This window comes from Physella acuta, unplaced genomic scaffold, assembly GCF_028476545.2.
Source record: "Physella acuta isolate Inbredline_101_S28 unplaced genomic scaffold, ASM2847654v3 ptg000941l, whole genome shotgun sequence".
Taxonomy (NCBI): Eukaryota; Metazoa; Mollusca; class Gastropoda; family Physidae; genus Physella; species Physella acuta.
The window spans coordinates 328,457-350,647 of record NW_026732458.1 but is presented as its reverse complement, the minus strand read 5'-3'; the positions used below and the strand labels follow the sequence as shown (position 1 = coordinate 350,647).

Genomic DNA, 22,191 nt, shown 5'->3' with positions numbered 1-22,191 from the left:
CTACACACATTACATCACATTTAATTAATACAAAGTTAATTTGCACTCTCTAAATATTTAATACATAAAAGTATTAACAAATATCATGCAAATATATATTTGTGACTTTTTTCCTGTGACTTTTTTTCCTGTGACTTTTTTTCTGTGTTTTTTACTTTCTCGTATATACGTAGTATAGAGAAAGTATTGTAATCGTGTAAAAAAAAAAAATCGAGATTTTTACAAATCTCGACGTTTTACACCTCACTGATACGGAAAAACATAATTTTGCAATCTTGTCCGTATGTCTGTGTGTGTGTGTGTCTGTGTGTGTGTCCGTGTGTAAACACGATAACTTGAGTACCGTTACAGCTAGGTTGATGAAATTTCATATATAAGTATTATATCAAAATCGTAGATCCGTATCAACTTTTGAGCGATTTCCGACAACCGGAAGTGGTACTTTTTCTACTTTGAATTTTTCAAAAGCCTATAACTTGAGTACTATTTCAGATAGATAAATGAAATTTCACATGTAAGTAAAAGATCTAATTCTCTAACTTCTGTTAAATTTTGAGTAATTTCCGTTGACCGGAAGTAGTAATTTACGCTACTTCCGATTTCTCAAAAAACTAATGTAAATTTTTAAAGTACTAATAATATTGCGCACTATTACGCACATTTGGTTTTGGTGCTAGCTTGGTGCGCATTTTTTTTTCTACTAGATTTTATTCTATTTTTAAAAGTTTAAGTAAACAAAAATCATGTCTATATTCCGAGTTGACATCCCACGTAGTGTTATATTAGAATATTCGAGAAAGTTTAGGGGAGATTACTCCCGGTTTATTTTTTCCTGTGTTTTTTTCCTGTGACTTTTTTCCTACAATCGGTTTTGTGCCCTGCGAAGATGTTCCATATACTCGTAACATGTTTAATAGGTCAAGTATTAGTATAGTATGCATGAACCGGAAATAACAAGCACGTGAAAAAAACATTTCTAGACCTAGATCTAGAGTCTAGATCTGTAGTCTACTCAACTCTACTCGATCTCTATTGGCTGTAGAATAGATCTTATTCTAGATCTAGTACGAGATTTTTTTATACCAGGTAACTAGATCGATCTAGTCTAGATCTAATATTAAATAGTAGTACAATAATATAAAATAGGTAGCCTAACTAATAAGTAATATTTATTGGTAGGTAGGGCCTATAATTTTTAAGGTAATCTATCGTTTTGGGTACGTAAAATCGCCCGCGACTAGATCTAGATCTAGATCTAGTAATGTGAAAAAAAAGGTGACTCCTTAAATTTTAATAATTATTTCACATTTTGAGGAGGATTTATATTTTGAAAAATACAAAAATGTTTCCTTCTTTCATTTATGTACCTGTTTTTAAACAATTGAATTAAAACTTTTCAGTAATAAATGCAGACTAGCCATGTTTCCAACAGATGCAACCATGCTCATTTACTATAGCCATAGCAGCTATCTTGTTTAAGTTTTTTTTTTCTAAACTTATAGTGCAAGATTCAGGGGGAAGCCACTCTATTTTACAAATGGCTGCTGTTTATATAGCAAATCTTGCTTGCAAACACTGCTGTTTTAAGTTAATTTCTGGCCCATATTTATATATTTAGTTATTTAGCCATTGATTTAGGTTTATTATTTATTTATCTATAATATTTGACACAAACATATCACAATATACTTCTATTAAAGCCTTGACAATGAGGTAACTTTTTCGTACATTATTAGCCGCGGGCGATTTTACGTACCCAAAACGATAGATTACCATTTTTAATTACCTACTACAAGTTAGGAATGTTGGGATATTTTTCCTAATTACCATAGAATGATAAAATGTACACAGATTAATCCTATAATATACCCCATTGATAAAAATACCAAATTTATCATTCTAGGCCTAATAGTTTTTTTTATATGAATTTTTAAAGTTATGTATTAAACCTGTTATATATATCACTGTAACATCGGATTTAATTGTGTGATCGGCTTTAGGCTTGCATACCACTGCTGCTATTCGAGATATAATTATAAAACTTTGCACATTAGTGCTAGAGAGTGTGGGCAATAGAAATATGAAAGTAAAATCAAAATTTGATGAAGGATAATTAGAACTAATCAAGTCAAATTAAAGTGAGGGGTGCTGTTCTATATAGGTCAATATGCAGACTGAAAGTCTATGTGTTTTTTTTAATATTAAAATTGAAACTTTGCTAGAGGGTGGGGGCAATAGAAATATAGAAAAAAATTATATTAAGTATGACTGCATATAATTAAAAAGTCCTATGAAAGGGTGTTGCACCCTTTTATAGTAATTATAGTGACTGCAACGGACGTATGTCCAGAATGTTACTATAATAGATAGGATACATTTTGGTTATTGATACGTTCACCATCAAATTTCCAAAATTCGTGTGTTGTGTGCCCGACCCACGTTTTTTGTCATCAAATGTATGAACAGCCATCACAAGAACCTGCACAGCTCGAGGAAGCACAAATTCTACGAGCAGTCATTGGTAGATCCCCTAAGGTCGGAAGAAAAAATTATTTTCTACTTTTTAGTCCGCAAGAAAAACGTTGTTGTTTAAAAAGTTTTTTTTTAAGTATTTTATTTTCTCCTTTTTAGTCCGTTGCTACAAATGAAAAACGTGGTTTTTTAACAGTTTTTTATATAGTTTATTTTCTACTTTATCTAATGACTTGATTAAGTATGACTTGACTAAGTGTTTTTAAATACAAAAAAATTTTGAGGATTTTTTATCAAAATAAATTCTATGTGGGTGTGTTTTGAAGTTAAAACTCGTAACCTAAACTTCACTGATTTACAATAGCGTCTTTCAAGATAAACGTCTTCCCAATGATATCGCAAATTTGCTTGGCAGTGCGAGACCCACAGCAGCCTACATGCCGTGACCAGGATTCGAACCTGGGTTGTCGCGGCCACAACGCGAAATACTAACCACTATATGATCACGGCCAGCGCGCTCACATCGATTGGGGCCGAAGTAACTGTGTCAATAGGCCTCCAGTCTTGTCGGTATCTTTAGAAATCATGTCCTCTATTTTAGGGTCCTTGGGGCGTAATTTAATTAAGCTAATTTAGGTCTCTAATTGCTAGTTTTTATGATTGCATCTGAAATTGTTAGGCGAAAATAGCCTGCATGCCGAATTTCAGATGTCTAGAGCAATCAGAAGTGGGCTAATTTTCGTTGTCAATTTTAACAACAAACCCACAAACAAACAAACGCGAAGCTGAGTTAAGAAAAACGTGTTAATAAGACGATTAGATTTACTAATGTTAAAAGTAGTATTAGTAAGAAGAACTAGAACAATGTTTAGTAGCAGCAATAATTAGCACATAAACTTAAAATAATTAGAAATACAAAATAATTACCTTTGATTAGCAAAACAGTATTTAAAATGCAACTAAAATCTATCCATGCACATTTTTAAACATTATGTATTAAAAATAATATGACAGCAAATAAATGATGGTTTACAATATTTCTGGTGGTTTCCGGAACGGCCGACAGACTACGCCATGGGTTTACTGTTTTTTTACTGCTGTACAATTCCGGAATAATAACCAACGCTATATCGTGATTTTACCCGCTAAATATATGCCATCTCCGCAGTGTTAAAAGAATATTCGAGAAAGTTTAGGGGAGATCACCCCCGCTTTATTAATTTTTATTTTTGTTTTATTAAAGCAGTATTAAGAGTATGTTCCTCTTCTTGGCTTCAAATTATCAAATTCTTCTTTTTAGGCATGGCTGTACCTACTATTGTCTGACAGGGGTAGGCATGTCTGAAAGAATATCATATGATAAATTCTCTATGTTTGCATACTGTTAATTTTTTTTTTTTTAATATTAGTTTAAAAAATATCCTAAGCTACTAGATTTTAAATGATTGGTGACTTTTCTCTTTAAGGTTTAGCCTGTTAGAGATGGCATTCCAGCATCCTCCACCTGACTTTTCACGCCCACCTCCACCAGTCTACAACTTTCAGAGATTACCATCCCCACATTTTTCTAACAATTACTATCAGTCATCTAATCCACAATTGATGAATCAAAACAGATGTACTTCTTCCCATCAATATAATGCTTGGAATCCATATCAACAGAAGCCCATCCCTATCAATTCCAATCTAGTTAGTTCAGGTGTGTTTACTGGTCCAGATATCTTCAGCTTACCACCACGCCAGGCTTTCCCCTATGTTGGTCATTCACAGTCTTCTGACAACTCTGGTCAGGGCAGACACCAAACAGGTTACTCCAACAAATTTACTAAGGTAATAGAAGTTAATTCTTCATGTTTTAAAATTTAATCTCTAGTTTCTAGTTTATTATGTAAACACTGAATTAGATGCACAGGTCATTAGCTTGATACTGGTTTTCATCCCTTTATATTTTTGAAGAAAAAAGAAAAGATTGACAAAAGACTACTGCCTGAGAATAATGTATTTTTTTGTGACATCTGTGATCGTGGATTTAAATCAGAAGAAAAATATAAAGAACACACTGCTGGCCACATAAAAGTAAGTTGTTTCTTCAAGACAAATTTTATTTTCTCTTGAAATTAAGAGCGCATTACCTTTGTTTTCTTTATTTTTGCTAATTAAATGATTTTTCAACCTTATTAAATAAAAAGTTAAAAAGCTGTTGAATTTTTAGTTGAACTGGATCCTTTTAATAAATTTAATTAACCGCAAACATTTTTACAAAAACTTTTATTGTTACTACTATCTCTGTTTGCCTGGACCACTATGAAACATGAATAATTTTGTTTTATTAAAAAAGAGTGTGTTTGTATTTGAAGAAAACATAAATAGTAAGATAAAAAAATTATAAAATTCTAGCTTTCTCCCTTTTAAAATGTTATTTTTGACCTTAGTACTCAGATGGTAATAAATTTTATATTTTGAATTTCAGTGCAAGTACCAAGACTGTCCATTTATAGCAGCCCCTAAACTTGTTCAGCTTCATATGTCTATGGTATTTATAAAACAGGGATGAGACTTCTCTGAATTTCAGTGGATATCCTGAATTTTTCATTTTTTTTTCACTAATATAATTTCATTAAAGAAAATGAAGTAATTTTCTTTGACTCTTAAATGTTGCCATTCTGCCATGGCAATGTAGGCCTTCATCTTCCAAACTCATTTCCCTTATTGTAATGGTAGTAAGGTGTTGTTAAATTGTATCTAGCGTTATTTTAATTTATTGTCCCTTTTTTAACTGCTAGCTACCACCTGTACCATTTCTTTTAATTATGGATATTCAAATTTAATTTTAAATCTTTATAACGTGAACTCACAATGACAGAGTACTTATTTGAAATTGCTTTCCTGCGAAAAACAAGCAATGTCACAGACAATAGCTGATGCAGTTTGCCATGCTAAAAAAGTTGTCCTTATATTTGTTGATGATCTGATTACATCCCTGATAACATAAGTAGTTGGATAACTCTACTTGAATAATAATTTAAAATATCATATTTTTGATGGTGCTGAGGCATGCAAGTTTCTGTTTCAGCAACATAGGTCCGGTCTTGCTAAAAAGGTTTGGAGCTTGGAATCGGAAGAGGATGTGAAAAAGTGGAGGGATGAGAGAAAAAGGTGGGTTTTCAGTGCAACCAAAACTGCATCTGGAGTCTCATTTGTGTTATCAAATTCCATTATTTACTTCAGGGATTTGACTTTTCAGATTTTTACTGGAATTCTCATTTTTCCCATTTGAACTGGAGTTTTCCTTCCCTTTTTTTTTTTTTCTTTTTGCTGACTTTTTACTATTGTTTACTAAGTTTTAAAAATTCAAAAAATTGGCACAGAAACAACCAGCATTTTTTAAATTGTAATTATATTATTACGATAGTACTAGATGAAGATTAATATATTGGTCAAGGTTCCATCTTTTCAGAATAAATGGGAATTTTTTTTGGTAAGAATGTTCCCTTATTTTCATTTGCTTGTTTTCACACTAAAAAGTACAGATAAGGGTAACCAAAAATGTTACTGTTTTTTAAATGAGCATGACTTATCAACCGTTAATCTCATATTAGTCTTAGTCTAGCTATAACCTAATTTATCTGCTGGTATTATAACTCACCTTTTTTAGAGCTCCTTGTCTACTGTTTCTCTAAGCCTTCCATTTTTTTGCAAATACCTCACATAAGTTTTGAAATCCTAGCAAAAGGTGACTGAGGACTAGTCTAACCAGCCCACCTTGTAACAATGGTGGCTTGCTTATGTGAACTCACCATGACCCCAAGTTTGTGTTGTAATACTGCTTGTTTGGGGGGGGGGGGGGGGGAATAAAGTGATGTCATAGTAGGTATGTCAAACAACTTATGGAAAAAACACGGTTTTCGTCCAAAACACGGGGTCGCCCAAATGTAGCTATTCATTTAATATTTTCTATAATAAAAAAGGCTCGTATAGTAATAATTCTCTACCATTAAAAAGTAAATTGTAAGCGCCCTAATTCTGTAATTTTTATTGTTGTCATTACACAATGTATCTCATTTATCAATTGAAAGCTGTCACTGACATGTTTTTTTCAAAAGACTAAATTTAATGTTAATGGCTTATCCAACATGCACCTGAAATGGGGCAGGGGGTCTCTTCCTAAATATTAGTAAAGATATCAAATAAAAGCTTGTTATTAAAACATTTTAAATGCATATTTTTACATCCATCTTTTGGAATATGACTGGATCATTAGTTTTAATAAGCTAATTTCCATTTTTGTTAAACCTAAATTATAAAATTTGCAATTTAAAAAGTTGTTTATATGGGAAACATTAAATTGCAATTAGATAGAACTTCCATTGTTATTTTACAGCAACATAACCTTCTTTTATTTAAAGTATAGCTAAATTAAAACATTGAGTCCTTGTTTTTAAATATTTTTTTTTTGTTTTCATGGTCTGTAGCTTTCATTATTATCTGAGATTATCCTATCAGAGTGAGAGATACTAGCAACTGAATTTTGGACCTTTTTAACTTTTTTGTTTAACTTTTTAAATAACTTTATAATGATTGTACACTTTATAAGTTTTCCTACAATGCCTGCCAGAAAATGTTAACTCTTGTTGATTTAGCCTATTTAAATTTTTTCCTTTTTTTTTATGTTTTCCACAGAAATTTTCCAACAGCTGAAAATATCAAAAAGAAATATGAAGAAAGGTCTGAAAGAATGGCTAGAGGGGAGATAATCTTTGATAAAAGTTTTCGGTTAGTTTTTAAACATTGCATGACCTTTATCAGCATGCACTTTTTGTCACAACTCCTTTCTTTAAAAAAAATATCTTTTTTTTTACCCAAATAATTTAGCTATTACTGTAAGCATAACCCCTATTAGTCTACACTGCAGCAATTAATCATCTTATGGTGAAGAATTTTTTAAACAAATTGAACACATAGCTTTCAAGATTGGAAAATATTATTTTAAGTTAGAAGTAGTTAAATTCGTGGCATCAATCCTAAATACTATAAATATTTTACTGTGAGATAATTTGTCTGAGATCATTTGTCTTGGTATCTTTTTTCTGTGAGATCATTTATTTTTGACACCTTTGTCCTTGAGATAATTTGTCCTTAAGATAATTTGTCCTTGAGATATTCTGTCTGAGATTGTTTGTCCTGAGATCGTTTGTCCTGTCACTGCCCTACCACACCTTACAACACAAGACATGTCTACATGCTTCTAAGGCTAACATTCGACTGTCCTAATTCATTCTCCCAGCCTTAGAAACCTAACCCTTGCCTGACCCCGGCAGTCTAGCGAGGGGTGGGGCGCCCAGCCTGCACATAGCTAGGTGGGATGGGGATGCCTTCCTATCATCTTACTGGCTGTCCCAGTTCATATGGGGGATGGGAGGAGAACCCACTAGTAACATTAACAATGTACTTAGTTATAACAGTGTACATTTTTAACATCATCATGGTGTCACCCCTTCTTTGGAGAGGTGTTGAACTGTACTTAGCCCTACCTTCTTTAAGATTGCATTAGTTAAGCGGAGCGCAAGTAATAGTCACAATGTGTTTATCTATTATCATAAATCTATTCAACTCAATTGAGGATATTTTTCTTTGTAATAAGCAAGTTCCTGTCTTGGTTGGTGCCGCTGCCCCTCCTGTCTTTAGGGTAATTTTTTGTAATTTGATTTTTCATATTTCAGAAAACAGAATGGGGACAGGGGTAACAGGGGGCGTGGTCGGGGTCATAGAGGTAGAGGTTCTAACAGAAGGAAAAATGATTGGAGTAATGATAAGTTTGACCCTGTGCCAGACATTGATGGCAAGAATTCAGACAGTGATAATGAACCACCAGAAGAAATGGCAATACAAAAATCTCAGGCAATAGGTAAATCAAACTAGTACTGGCTTTTGTGCATGAGTTTAAACTTGTTCAGGACATACAAATACAAAATGTCTGATAAATCTAGAATATTAGTTTGTTTTAAGGGGTCGGCGTTGTCGAGTCGGTAAAGCTCATGGTTGCTAAACCAAAAAGTCTCGAACCCTTGGGCAGATAAGGCTCATTAACTGGGGACAGCCACTCTTCTAGGAGAGACAACTCCAAAATCAAAACAACTGCTGCCTTGTAGTTTGTTCTTGGTTGGACAAAGGCTATGGAAGCAAATCCAAAAAGAAAAGCAGGCTGAAATCTGAGTCAATGGCGTATATTTAATTGTGTTGGAGGCTTGGTCAAGTTGTTAAATTCAATAAAGTCTTGAGTTCAAACCCTCTGGCAGATAAGGCTCAATCCCCTCCAACACTAAAAATTAAGAACGAAGAAGAAGTTTGTTTTAATGTGTTAGTTACCGCAGCATACCCAACAAATATTCCATTTCTTTATTTCCCTAGAGAATAGTATTAGCTGTGAGTCCAATGGACATGATCAAGTATCACCAGCTGGGGGCCTGGCTCTATTGGCTTCATACGGAGACTCTAGCTCTGAGGATGAAAACTCAAATAAAGAACTTTCAGCAGGTTTCTCTCTAAATTTTTTGTGTGGATTCATACACTGAACCATCTCTAACCTTTGCTTTTCACTTGTCATTCAAGTGGTATTTTGTATGAACTTGTAGTAAATATACATTCACACATTTGCAGGCACCACACCGGAGGCAAGAATGGAGATCTCCTTAATAAAGGCAAATGGGCTGCAAACTGATGGGACTCAACAGGAGAATGAAAAATCATCAAGTATTAAACCATCTAGCCACATTCAATTAAGTGACATAAACACAAGTAAGAGAGTGGCTCATTCACCGAAGGCTGGCAAAAAACATCCACTGGAAAGCCCAATTACTGTCACTTCACTTAAGAAAAGGAAATGGCTGAACCGGCACCATAATTATACACTGCTGGAAAAAGTAATATGTTCATTCCATTTTTATTGTAAAAAGGGTAGCTTTAATATTATTAAGTTCAATATCTTTCCCTTATTTAAGTTGTTTAGAGAAAAGACATTTTAGCCTGCGAAGTATCAGAATTAGCTACAAGTTATTTCATCCTTTTGTTTCATTTGGTTATACACTATATTACTAGCTCTACTGTTGTCTATGTTGGTTTTGTTCTGGACTAGATTTGATACTATTAGTGGGGAATAGCTTTTCAATTGGTGTGGATCCATGTCCCGAATAACTGTGCTATCTCAACTAACCAGGCATTGATGAACTTATGACCAAGCAAAATTGACGATTGGAAACAACGCACTTGTATTTGGCAATTCATGATCAAAACTAGTTTTCTTTTTCATAAAAATTAAATATTAGAAAATTTTAAAAACTTCATTTTTCTACCAAAATCATAGATTGGATTAGTATTAGAATAAACACTTTTAATTTCATGATTCATTATTCAATATGCTGCTATTGCTGATGTGTTCCATAGTGTTAAAATATGGAAAAACTCCTAGCCTCCCACTCAGGGTGTAGCCTTAATGCTGTCTAGGCAAGCACAGATTGTAACATGCCTCACCCAGCTCCAACATAGACATAGAGGATAAAGCAGAGTACTTATATTGAACTCAAAAAAACTTCTCAAACCATAACCATCCTTTTGGGAAAGATGAACACCAAAATAGGACCAGAAAATACAGGAAACAAACATGTCGTAGGCACCCATGCACTTTGAGAAATAAATGATAATGGAGAGATAATTTGGATGTATGTGTGATGAACAACCTGAGCATCTGGGGCCTTTAAAGGGATCCACAAAAATACTTGGGTATCACTAGAGAACCAGATCAACCATGTCTGCATAGTCCCAGCTTCGGAAGGTCTTTACATGATGTTAGTGTCAATATAGGATTAGATGTGGCATCTGACCACCCTTTGACTTAGTCCTCTTTGCTCCTTATGGAACATAGGGCCTCCACCATTTCCTTCCATTTCTTCCTATCACCGGCTATTAATTTTGTCATCTCCCAAGACATCCCTGTTGGCTTCAGTTCTTTAAGAAGACTCCGCCTCCAGGTCTGTCTTGGGCGCCCTCTTTTCTGCTTTTCCTGGGGGTTCCACTCAAGTGCTTGGTGTGTAACATTTGGGTGAGCCTTTCGTGGCATGTGACCCACCCTGCGCCACTTCCTTCTTATTTGCACACCCAAAGGCTCCTGCCTAGCTTTCCTCCATAGTTCTATGTTCGTCACTTTGTCCTGCCATCTCCGTTTCAATATCTGTCTAAGGCAGGGGTCTCCAAACTACGGCCCACGGGCCGCATGCGGCCCGCGAGGTCCTCTCATCCGGCCCGCGGAGATCTTTTTGTCCTCGGAAAAAAACGTTTGTTGGAGTTGGCTGAGGAACTTGCTCAGAAAGTCACGACATGCCTGGAAGAAACTGGCCCTCGAACTGAAATTTGATAGTTAATGCGGCCCTCAGACTTAAAAATTTTGGAGACCCCTGGTCTAAGGCATCTATTCATGAAGGTCTGTATCTTTGCTGTGCTTGCCTTGGAGACTCTCCATGTCTCTGCTCCATACAGCAGAACTGCCTTGACATTAGAGTTAAATATCCTAATTTTTGTGGTAATGGAGATGGCCGAGCTTTTCCATATGGGTCGCAGGACTGTGAAAGCGAAGTGGGCTCTATTAACTCTAGCACGTATGTCCTCCTCTGTGCCTCCCGTTTTGCTAATCTTGCTGCCAAGGTAGACAAACTCTTGCACATCATTTACCTGTCTTCAGTCTATTGTCACTGGGGCCTCCTGGTTATTGTTAATTCTCATCACTTCTGTCTTTTCATTGTTGATCTTGAGACCTACGCTCTGAGAGATGGCTCCTAATGCATCAACTTTTTCTTGCATGTCTTGTAGCATGTGCGAGAGTAAGGCAAGATCATCTGCAAACTCCAGATCTTCTAGTTTCCCCGCGAGTGTCCACTGAATACCTTTTCCAGAACTGGCATAGGCTGTGCATGTCACCCAATCGAGAACCACCAAGAAGAGGAGGGGCGACAGCAGACATCCTTGTCTCACACCTGTGTTGACCTGGAACTCTTTAGACAGTTTCCCTGCATGGCTAACTTGGCATGAAAATCCATTGTAAAGTTGCTGGATTATTCCCACTAACAAAGCAGGTACACACTATCCACACTATCAAAGGCCTTCTCAAAGTCAACAAAGCAGAGAACACCATTTGGTCGTGGATAAAATTAGCTAAAAGAGGTCAACTTACAGTTACTGTTTCTTCGTACAACTTAACATCGACTGGGTGATAAAGACAGCCACCTGATAACATAGCGATGGAATCCAGTGGACTCAAGGAAACAACTTGACCACTTGGACTTGAATCCAGTGGACTCAAGGAAACAACTTGACCACTTGGACTTGAATCCAGTGGACTCAAGGAAACAACTTGACCACTTGGACTTGAATCCAGTGGACTCAAGGAAACAACTTGACCACTTGGACTTGAATCCAGTGGACTCAAGGAAACAACTTGACCACTTGGACTTGAATCCAGTGGACTCAAGGAAACAACTTGACCACTTGGACGTGAATCCAGTGGACTCAAGGAAACAACTTGACCACTTGGACTTGAATCCAGTGGACTCAAGGAAACAACTTGACCACTTGGACTTGAATCCAGTGGACTCAAGGAAACAACTTGACCACTTGGACGTGAATCCAGTGGACTCATGGAAACAACTTGACCACTTGGACTTGAATCCAGTGGACTCAAGGAAACAACTTGACCACTTGGACGTGAATCCAGTGGACTCATGGAAACAACTTGACCACTTGGACTTGAATCCAGTGGACTCAAGGAAACTACTTGACCACTTGGACTTGAATCCAGTGGACTCAAGGAAACTACTTGACCACTTGGACTTTACAGAGGAGCACAAGCTCCTCTCCCACAACCAAGAGCAGATGATGGAGAAAACAAACATGGCAGACAAGTCGTGCTGGTTGGGTGTAACAAACATTAGATAGGGCATACACTGTTCAGTGCTGGTTGGGTGTAACATCCAAACATTAGATAGGGCATACACTGTTCAGTGCTGGTTGGGCTTCACCAAACATTGGATAGGGCATACACTGTTCAGACTTCCAACCAATATCACCAGGCAGTCATTGAGGAGGAACCCTCAAGGAAAGCGAAAAAGATTTCCACCGAGAAATACCTGGCAACGGGACCTGGAAGAGTAAACTACAAAAAATGGGGAGTAAGTTGAGAAATAGCACAGGACAGAGAACTTTGGTTGGCGGCCATACCCCAGCAGGTGTGATTGGCAGCGATGTGATGTTAAAGAGTTGCATCGATCTGTAAAGATTTAACCCAAAAATAGATTCTAATTTAAATGTCCAGGTTGACCACATGCAACCACATTACTCTACCTTATTCATGTAAGCTACACGCCACTCTAACAAATGAAATGTTTTGGAAATTAAAACATTAAATAGTGTGGGGAAGGTTGTGATAGGATTTTCCTTTAGATTTTAATTGCCCTTTCTATGTTTACTTCAATTTCTTGTTGCGATGTTCAGGGGAAGTCTGTAAGACTATTAAATGTCCTGTGTCTCCTCCACTGCCATTAAATTTCCTGTCACCTCCACTGCCATTAAATTTCCTGTCACCTTCACTGCCATTAAATATCCTGCCACATCCACTGCCATAAAATATCCTGCCACATCCACTGCCATTAAATTCCCTGTGTCACCTCCACTGCCATTAAATTCTGCACCGCTGCTAATTGATTCCTTCTTTTAGTGTTTCATGTAATCTAACTTTGTATTTTCAGTTACTTGCCCCTGAAATCAGAAGAGAGAGAAACAAAATTCTTCAGTGTGTGTATTTTATTGTACAACAAAAGTTCTTTGAACCATCCCAGCCGGCCCAGTGAACTGATTTGTCAATCTCGACACGTCTAACAATGACTTTTATTTACCTAGTGCACTTAAATCCAAGCATTAAATGCTGTTATTAAAGCTAAGTCTTTGTTGCTTTTTATCACTCAGAAGCAGGCGGTTATCAAGCACGTTTAGTCGCACGTTACCGTCAGTCGACTAAAAACATCAAGGGGTATTTAAGTTAGTGCAGAGGTCATTAAACGCAACTGATTTCTATTATTTGCTTTTGGATTTTGTCAGTGTGGTCAATAGAACTAGCGGCCGATGACAGTTCAAATGCGACCTAGTAATAAAACCCTTGACGTCACCTTCACAGGCGTTATGTTCATCACACCTTGGCTTGGTGGTGTGATGTACATACTTTCTATATCATGGCCCAGTAGTCGACTTGTGATTTCTTACTTAATATTTTAATCCCTTCATACTAGGTCGAGCAAAAAAAAAATAGCGGTGGGACGATTATGTGTATAACGAAACTTGATGGAATCAGCATCCTAACTGCATGGTTAGCTATGCAAAGTTGAGCAATTTTAGTTTTCTACCAACAAAACTGAAAGAACAATTCCTAATCTGCATGGAGATGGAAGAAACAATGCTCTAAAGGCAACAGAAGAAGCCCCACTGATTTTGCAGGGTGCTGGAATATGTTGAGTCTGGCAAGCGGCCCTTCTTTTCCCGCTACCCTAAATGGCGTAGTTAGGTGGGGCGCCTACGGGGGTCGAAAAAATATCTCGTCTCATTTTTAAAGGGCAAATTACTTAAAATTTTACGAAGGCAGAAAATTAGATCTTTTAGTTATATGTGAAATTTCGTTTATCTATCTGAAACGGTACTCAAGTTATAGGCTTTTGAAAAACTTACAAATGAAATTTCATCAATTCACGTTATCGTCTTTATTTCAGACGCGAATATGCATAAATCAGGATTAATAATTTTTGCCCTATACTCCTTATGTGATGAAGTAATGTGTGCACCTCCAAAACGGCCCCCGTCAAAAGGGCCCCGACTTATTGGCTGCCGTCAAATGGGCTCCCGTCCAGTGTTTCTTCCAGACTTTTTTCTCCGGGGGGGCACTTGAAATTTTCGGGGGGGGGGGGGGGGGCGGACACTGTTAAAAGTATATATTTTCTATATAAATTTTTTTCGGGGGGGGGGGCTTAGCCTTCCCCCCCCCCCCCCCCCCCCCCCCCCCGAAGAGATGCCTGGAAGAAAAAACTGCTCCCGTCATACTGACTCGCGACATTTAGGCTCCCGACAAATGGACTCCCGACATATTATATCCCGACAAATAGGCTCAGGACATACTGGCTCCCGACATAAGGGCTCACGACGTATTGGCTACCGACAAAAGGGGCTCCAGACAAATGAATCGCATTACTACTATTGGCATAAATGTAATCATTTGTCCTACATCCACTACCACTATAACCTCTTTCGAATGCCTGCATGAAATTGTTTTTCATGAACCAACATCAATTCACAAACAAATCTAGCCCTTAACAGCTAAATTCCGCCAATTCTAAAATTTTGATAATGTCTAATTTACAACACAAAAGATCTGTTGGTTAAAAGCGAGCACAGAAGTGTAAATATGTGATATACATGATGTTTACAGGATAACTGCATTTTGTTTGATAACCTACAAGCATACTGCTGGTAGGAATGTACAGTGTGGACCCATCTCCCCACACACTGAGTTGGAACAGCCTATAACCGACTCACTTATGGAAGTCTTAGATTTAGATAGATGACCCTTAAATTAAAACATATTATTTCTTATACTAGATAAAATAATATAAAAATAAGGCCTGTCGAACAAGAGACGCATAAGCTATATTACTTAAGAGTGTTGTATAAGCTAACTCTAAAGAATATTGATGAAGGGGTCCCACTGGCAGGTGTCATATTCAATAATGAGACTGTTTTGCCGGGAGACTTAGTCTCTACGGAAACCGTATTGTCAGTGGTCCTTTTGTCGGGAGCCAAATTGACAAGAGCCTATTTGACGGGAGCCGTTTTGTGGAAAAACTAAATGGCGGGAGCCTATTTGTCGGGAATCGTAATGACGGGCGCCGTTGTGTCGAGAAACTAGATGACGGGAGCCTATATGTCGGGAGCCTTATTGACTGGGGCCCTTTTGTTGGGAGCCTATTTGTCGGCAGCCTACATGACGGGGTCAGTATGGCCCTTTTGACGGGGACGATTTGTCGGGGAAAAGTCAAAATTTCATGTGATTTTTGTGCACGATTACAATACTTCCTCTATACTCTGTGTACGAAAAAGTAAAAAGGGGTCGTATAATAATAAATAAGCCCTCTAATTCTGTGTTATTTGTATAGTTTTTTGTATATCTAATAGAAATATATAAAGCTCAAACGGATTCTGTGCCTCTTTGTGTGTGACAGCGGACGGACAATGCAGGACACCACCACATAAGCTCGCCGATTATTGATAATCCCTCGCTATCCTGGCATGCTCAGCAGACTATATCGCTACCATCCCCACCAGTCTGTTTACAATCGTATAGAGTCCTTTCATATGACGTCACGTCCGTTCGTGATACCTACGCCCGCCGCCACAGTGGTGTACACAAGACGTAAACACAATCAGCTGTTCGCCAGCGCTGGACGCGTTCACTGTAGCCTATGTAAAGAACCGCACCCGCGGAAAGGGGAAAATACGTTTAAAAACTTGAACTCTTAGGAATTGAAGATCCTTATACTGTTATTGACAGTTTCGTATAAATAAATATGTGGACAAAATTTCTAAATAAAAATACTGTTAGTAATACTGTTTGCGTTTAGAGTTAAAGTAGCCGAATCTGATCAAATGCAGTTCTCGATACTTTGTTTCATGTAAGGACAGTAAAATAATAAACTTCATTTTAATTATAAAAGATAACTATTAATAAAACAAATATGCTCGACCTTCACAAATACTAATAGTAAAAGACAAAGTCAAAAGTAATAGGCTAATAAGAATAATAAGATCTAATAGTAGGCCTAATACCTGGCTCCGCTGGGTAGACATAGAATCTAGAATCTACTTCTTTACTTAAATTTAATTACTTTAGATCTACATTCGATTCAAAATACACCCATAATAAATCAAAAGTAGTCATAATAGGCCTAATAAAGCATTTAATTGTCTCTAAGATCTAAAATCTCGCTCTATTATCTAATCATTTTTTTAGCAAACGAAATTTTCTGAAATTGAAATAGATTATATGACTAGACTTAGATCTAGAATCTGCTACTTAAATTAAATTGTAAAAACTTTATACAAGCATGTAGTTGATATTATTGTAGTAGAAGGCTTTAATAAATTACTAAGGCCTACCTACTTTGTTGTCTTTTTACAGCAATATGTATCTGATACTGGACTGAGTTTAATTAAATTCAAATTCATATCTAGTAATTGGTCTACTAAGTTTTTGTAGCCTAGTAGTACAATCTAGATCATACCAGCCAACAACAAATAACCACATTATTATTATTTGGTTAATGATTAGGCTAAAAAAATTTTTAAATCCACTGTTTATAAAAGAAACAAATCAAGCTAGAAACATTATAAGTGAGATGGTTTAGAATAATAACAATGGACCCAATCTACAATTGATACAATTGCAGATCTACATAGGGCCTACAGTCTAGTAGTTTACAGTAGGCACCTAGTGTGTAGCTAGTATACTAGTGTGTAGCTGTCCAGAGTTAAGATTCTTAATGCCTTAATGCTTTCCCCCGATAAGCCGTGTGTGCTATAAATGACATAACATGACACCGAGGTGAGAAGTGTTGAGGGGAGAGCAGTGGGACTTTCCCCTTTGTTCTCCCTGCTGTGCCCTGAGGGTCAAAATTATATCAGAAATACTATCTCTGTGGGGCTGGGTATCACGGAGGTGAGACATTTTCAGGGGAGGGCAGGGCAGACTCCTCTTTGGTTTTATTGTGGGCTAGATACAGGTGGGGGCAGCCATCATGAGGGTTGAACGTCAGTATTAATGTGTCTGATTACTTCCCTGCTGGATTATAAGGGTCTTAAATTGTATAACATGCTACCCAGATTGGTTATTACCCATGGATTATATTAGCCGTTGTAGTGTGGGTTTTGTAGGAGTTAAGTGGTCTCACGTTTGCTACAGTAGATAACCTCTAATATATTACTGCATTTGATCAGCTTCGTCTACTTAAACTCTAAACGCAAACGGTATTACTAACAGTATTTTTATTTAGAAATTTCGGCCACATATTTATATTATCCACGAAACTGTCAATAACTGTATAAGGATCTTCAATTCCTAAGAGTTCAAGTTTTTAAACATATTTTTCCTTTTCCGCGGGCGCGATTCTTTACATACGGTGAACACGTCCAGCGCTGGTGAACACGTCCAGCGCTGGCGAACAGCTGATTGTGTTTACGTCTGATGTACACCACTGTGGCGGCGGGCGTAGGTATCACGTGATTTAGGTCACGTGTTTGCAAGGACTCTATAGCCGGGTCGAATTCGTGACGGCTATTAGGGGTAGATAATTGAGTTTTTAAACGATTTGAAACTAAGGGGAGGAAATAACAAGTTCTACTTGAACTTTTCATTGTCGTCATATACGGCTGCTTTCGCGGGGAGTGGAAAGCTAGGAGAATCGTCCTTCACAAGCTACTGGTAGTGTTTTAAAGCAAAATATTTTCAGTCGTAGCATTGATACTGTCGAATTAACAAATTATGAATGACTGAAAAATAGAAAATTAAACAACAAAATAGTGAGGTATGCTACGTCGCGGGTCAGCTTCTATTGTAAATAAACCGGGAGTGATCTCCCCTAAACTTTCTCGATAATCTAATATATAAAGCTCAATTCTGTATGTAACATGCAATAAGTTTGTTTGTCGTGGACATACTTGGATGGATTTAAGTGTTAGATTATTATCGTGCTCATAGTCTAGATTTATGAGTTAAAAAATTACTATTGAAAGTGTTGGGAAATAATTTTCATTTTTCAAATTGATAGTAATAATTGTCGGCATTTTCATTAAACGCAATTTTTAAAAAAATCATCTTTTACAAAAATTCTAATTATGTCTGAAAATTATTTATATTTAGTCCTTTATTACTTACTTCCCTTTGATAAATTAGGAAAACACAATTACTTCCCTTTACAAAACATTGCATTAGTGGAAAAGAATTTACTTTTTATTACTTTGTTTTGGTGTTGGGAAAAAAATAATTACATAATTAGCGGGGATTGATCAAGTGCAAATGTTGTAGGTATTTTACGGTTAAGCTTGGAGTATTATAATTGTTCATTAAATTGAAACAGGCGCGTCCGCCGGCGCCCCACCAGGGTTCAATTTGGCGCTCTGGTCTATCCTGTGAGCGCTATGGTGCACAATTTCGCTTTAAACAGTGCGATAGAGTATGGATAAGAAAGGTTACTATAGTCTTTAAGTGAATCGAATCCGGGCGTCCTCTGGTGCCCAGACAGGGTGCTATTTGGGGCCCCGGGCCTCCCGTGTTCGGTTTGGCGCCTACGTTCGTTTAAGCGAGTGCAAAAGACTATGAATAAGTTGGGGTACTATAGTCGTTTATTAAGCTGAAACAGGCGATTCCGCCCCGGGCTAGACTGTGAGCACTTTGCGTTTATGTACGCGTTAGTGATTTTTTTTTGTGTTAAGGTTGGGTTTGCGTTAGTGGTTGCGTTTTGGTTCGTTTTTTGTTCTTTCTTTTTTCGTTTTCGTTTGTGTTTTTTCTTTGGGTTTGTATTTGTGTTTGTGGTTGGTTTTGCGTATGGATTGGGTTTGTTTTCGTTTGCTTTTTCATTTGTTTTTTTTCTTTGGGTTTGTGTTTGTGGTTGGTTTTGCGTTTGGATTTGGTTTGTTTTCGTTTGCTTTTTCGTTTTTTTTTCTTTGTGTTCGTATTGGTGTTTGTGGTTGTGGTTGGGTTTGTTGTTAGGTTTTTGTTTTCGTTTGTATTTGTAATTGTGTTAGCGTTATGTTTGCGTTTTGTTGTTTAGGTTTTGGTTGGTTGTGGTTTGGGTGGGCAATGCCGGGTTTATGATGATTAATAAACACACAGGTAATGGTCTTTAACAGAAAGGTTTTTCACAGAAGTCAGAGCAGGGCCTGGCCGGGACGGCTAGTATTCTTATATAACTTGGAATATAGACATGATTTTTAATTACTTAAACCTTTAATAAAATACTTTAAAAAAACTTTTTAAAAAACCACGTTTTTCTTGTGGACTAAAAAATAGAAAATAAAATTTTCTTTTGTGCTTCCTCGAGCTGTGCAGGTTCTTGTGATGACTGACAAAAAACGTGGGTACGTTCACCATCAAATTTCCCGACCCATCTGCCCGACCCACGTTTTTTGTCAGTCATCACAAGAACCTGCACAGCTCGAGGAAGCACAAAAGAAAAATTTATTTTCTACTTTTTAGTCCACAAGAAAAACGTGTTTTTTTTTTTTTAATTTTTAAGTATTTTATTTTCTCCTTTTTAGTCCGTTGCTACACATGAAAAACGTGGTTTTTAAAAAGTTTTTTATATAGTTTATTTTCTACTTTATCTAATGACTTGATTAAGTATGACTTGACTAAGTGTTTATAAATACACGGACTAAAAATCTTGAGCGACCGATACGCTTTAAACAGAGAAAGCCTGCATGCCGTGACCAGGATTCGAACCTGGGTTGTCGCGGCCACAACGCGAAGTACTAACCACTATACGATCACGGCCAGCGCGCTCACATCGATTGGGGCCGAAGTAACTGTGTCAATAGGTCTCCAGTCTTGTCGGTATGTTTAGAAATCATGTCCTCGATTTTATGGTCCTTGGGGCGTAATTTAATTAAGCTAATGTAGGTCTCTAATTGCTAGTTTTTATGATTGCATCTGAAATTATTAGGCGAAAATAGCCTGCATTCCAAATTTCAGATCTCTAGAGCAATCAGAAGTGGGCTAATTTTCGATGTCAATTTTTACAACAAACCCACAAACAAACAAACAAACGCGAAGCTGAGTTAAGAAAAACGTGTTAAAAATAGAATACAATCTCATAGAAAAAAGAATTGCGCACCAAGCGAATGCCAAAACAAAATGTGCATAATAGTGCGCAATATTATTAGTACTTTATAAATTTACATGCGCTTTTTGAGAAATCGGAAATAGCGTAAATTAGTACTTCCGGTCAACGGAAATTACTCAAAATTCGACATAAGGTAGAGATTTAAATCTTTTACTTACATGTGATCTTTCATTTATTTATCTGAAATAGTACTCAAGTTATAGGCTTTTGAAAAATTCAAAGTAGAAAAAATACCACTTCCGGTAATCGGAAATCGCTCAAAAGTTGATACGGATCTACGATTTTGATAAAATACGTATGTATGAAATGTCATCAACCTAGCTGTAACGGTACTCAAGTAATCGTGTTCACACACAGACAGACAGACACACACACGAAATTTTATTCTATTTTTAAAACTTTAAGTATTTAAATGGATTAAAAATCATGTCTATAGCCCGAGTTCCCATCCCCTGTTGTTTTAAATAAGAATATTCGAGAAAGTTTAGGGGAGATCACTTCCGGTTTATTATATTTTATACACTGAACGTACGGTTTACTAAATATTATTTTTAATCAGAACAGTATAGTTTAGAAGCCACTCCTAAATGTTCTCTATGTTTACTTCTATCTTTCGGTTCGCGGACAAGCTAGGGGTATTATAGTCGTTCACTAAATAGAATCAGACACATCCGCCGGCGCCCCGGCAGGGTTCGATTAGGCACCCTGTGCTATCCTGTGAGAGTTATGGTGCATATGTTTGTTTTAAACAGTGCGATATACTATGGATAAGAAAGGTTACTATAGTCTTTAACTGAATCGAACCCGGGCGTCCTACGGCGCACTGACAGGTTGCTATTTGGCCTTGCCGTGTTCGCCATGGTGGCTACGTTCGTTTAGGAGAGTGCAAAAGACTATGAATAATTTGGGGTATTATAATCGTTTACTAAGTTAAATCAGGCGGATTACATTAAGTTTGTGTTTATGTTCGCGTTTACTTTTGCATTATTTTGAGTTATTGTTTGCGTTTAGGTTTGCGTTTTGTAAAACAGATTTCATTTTCCAAACTTACCATTTTAATAAACGTTATGTAGAATGAACAAAATCAAAGAAAATGTATCAATCTTCACAAAAATGTAACTTGTCTGAAATTACTTCCTTTAGTTCCGAATTATTACTTATTTATTAATTAAATTAACATTAATCTATTATAATTATGAGCCCTAACATACTAATCAGTGCCGTAGGTATGAAAAAATAAAGAATTACTTAAATAGCAGTATTTAGCGCGAGTTGAATTTCTTTTTTTAAAAATTACATCCCATTGTATAATTATTAAATATTGAAATTAATAAGTTTTATTTGACCTTACTGTAATATATTGAGAATTGTGAAGTCAAGGGAACTCACTCTTCTTGTATTAGTATTATATTTATAATGTTGTTTTTGAGTGATGCCCCTTGTATTATTGTCTTGTACTTCCTGTTCCTGTTTCCATCATGGTGGCTAAGGCCCAATAAAGTTCTATATACAAACAGCATGGTTTCTATTGTCAGTGTTTCAATCTACCTCAATTGGCGACGAGGATAAATCAACCCACTAGAAAGAGCACCTGCTTACTTAAAAAGAAGTTTGCTAGAGCATATTAGCTAAGTATTTCTAGGATAATTTGATTCGAACGATGAAACCATTCATGATTATCTAGATAGGTTAAGCTTTTACCTTGAAGCTAACGACGTGACGATAGAAGCAAAAAAGAGAG

General features: G+C 36.6%; 1 protein-coding gene and 1 non-coding gene across 5 annotated transcripts; one reads left to right on the top strand and one right to left on the bottom strand.

Moving 5' to 3' along the window:
• The first annotated feature begins 937 nt into the window (after window positions 1–937).
• On the top strand, window positions 938–13,449 carry LOC131953698 (FMR1-interacting protein NUFIP1). 4 transcript variants are annotated; one of them, XM_059317011.1, is made up of 10 exons: window positions 938–1,086; window positions 3,939–4,302; window positions 4,429–4,548; window positions 4,943–5,005; window positions 5,546–5,628; window positions 7,153–7,245; window positions 8,193–8,377; window positions 8,881–9,006; window positions 9,130–9,392; window positions 13,263–13,449. In XM_059317011.1, exons 2-10 carry the CDS (start codon window positions 3,955–3,957, stop codon window positions 13,362–13,364), a joined length of 1,383 nt encoding a protein of 460 aa, XP_059172994.1. In that variant the 5' UTR covers window positions 938–1,086; window positions 3,939–3,954; the 3' UTR covers window positions 13,365–13,449. The 4 variants fall into 4 exon arrangements, with proteins under 4 accessions (XP_059172994.1, XP_059172996.1, XP_059172997.1 ...); XM_059317013.1 differs by lacking the exon at window positions 938–1,086 and adding an exon at window positions 1,126–1,146; XM_059317014.1 differs by lacking the exon at window positions 938–1,086 and adding an exon at window positions 1,243–1,258.
• Window positions 13,450–20,029: 6,580 nt separating this feature from the next.
• On the bottom strand, window positions 20,030–20,101 carry Trnah-gug (transfer RNA histidin (anticodon GUG)). The gene has a single exon. It is a non-coding gene; the product is annotated as a tRNA-His (tRNA).
• Window positions 20,102–22,191: the final 2,090 nt, after the last annotated feature.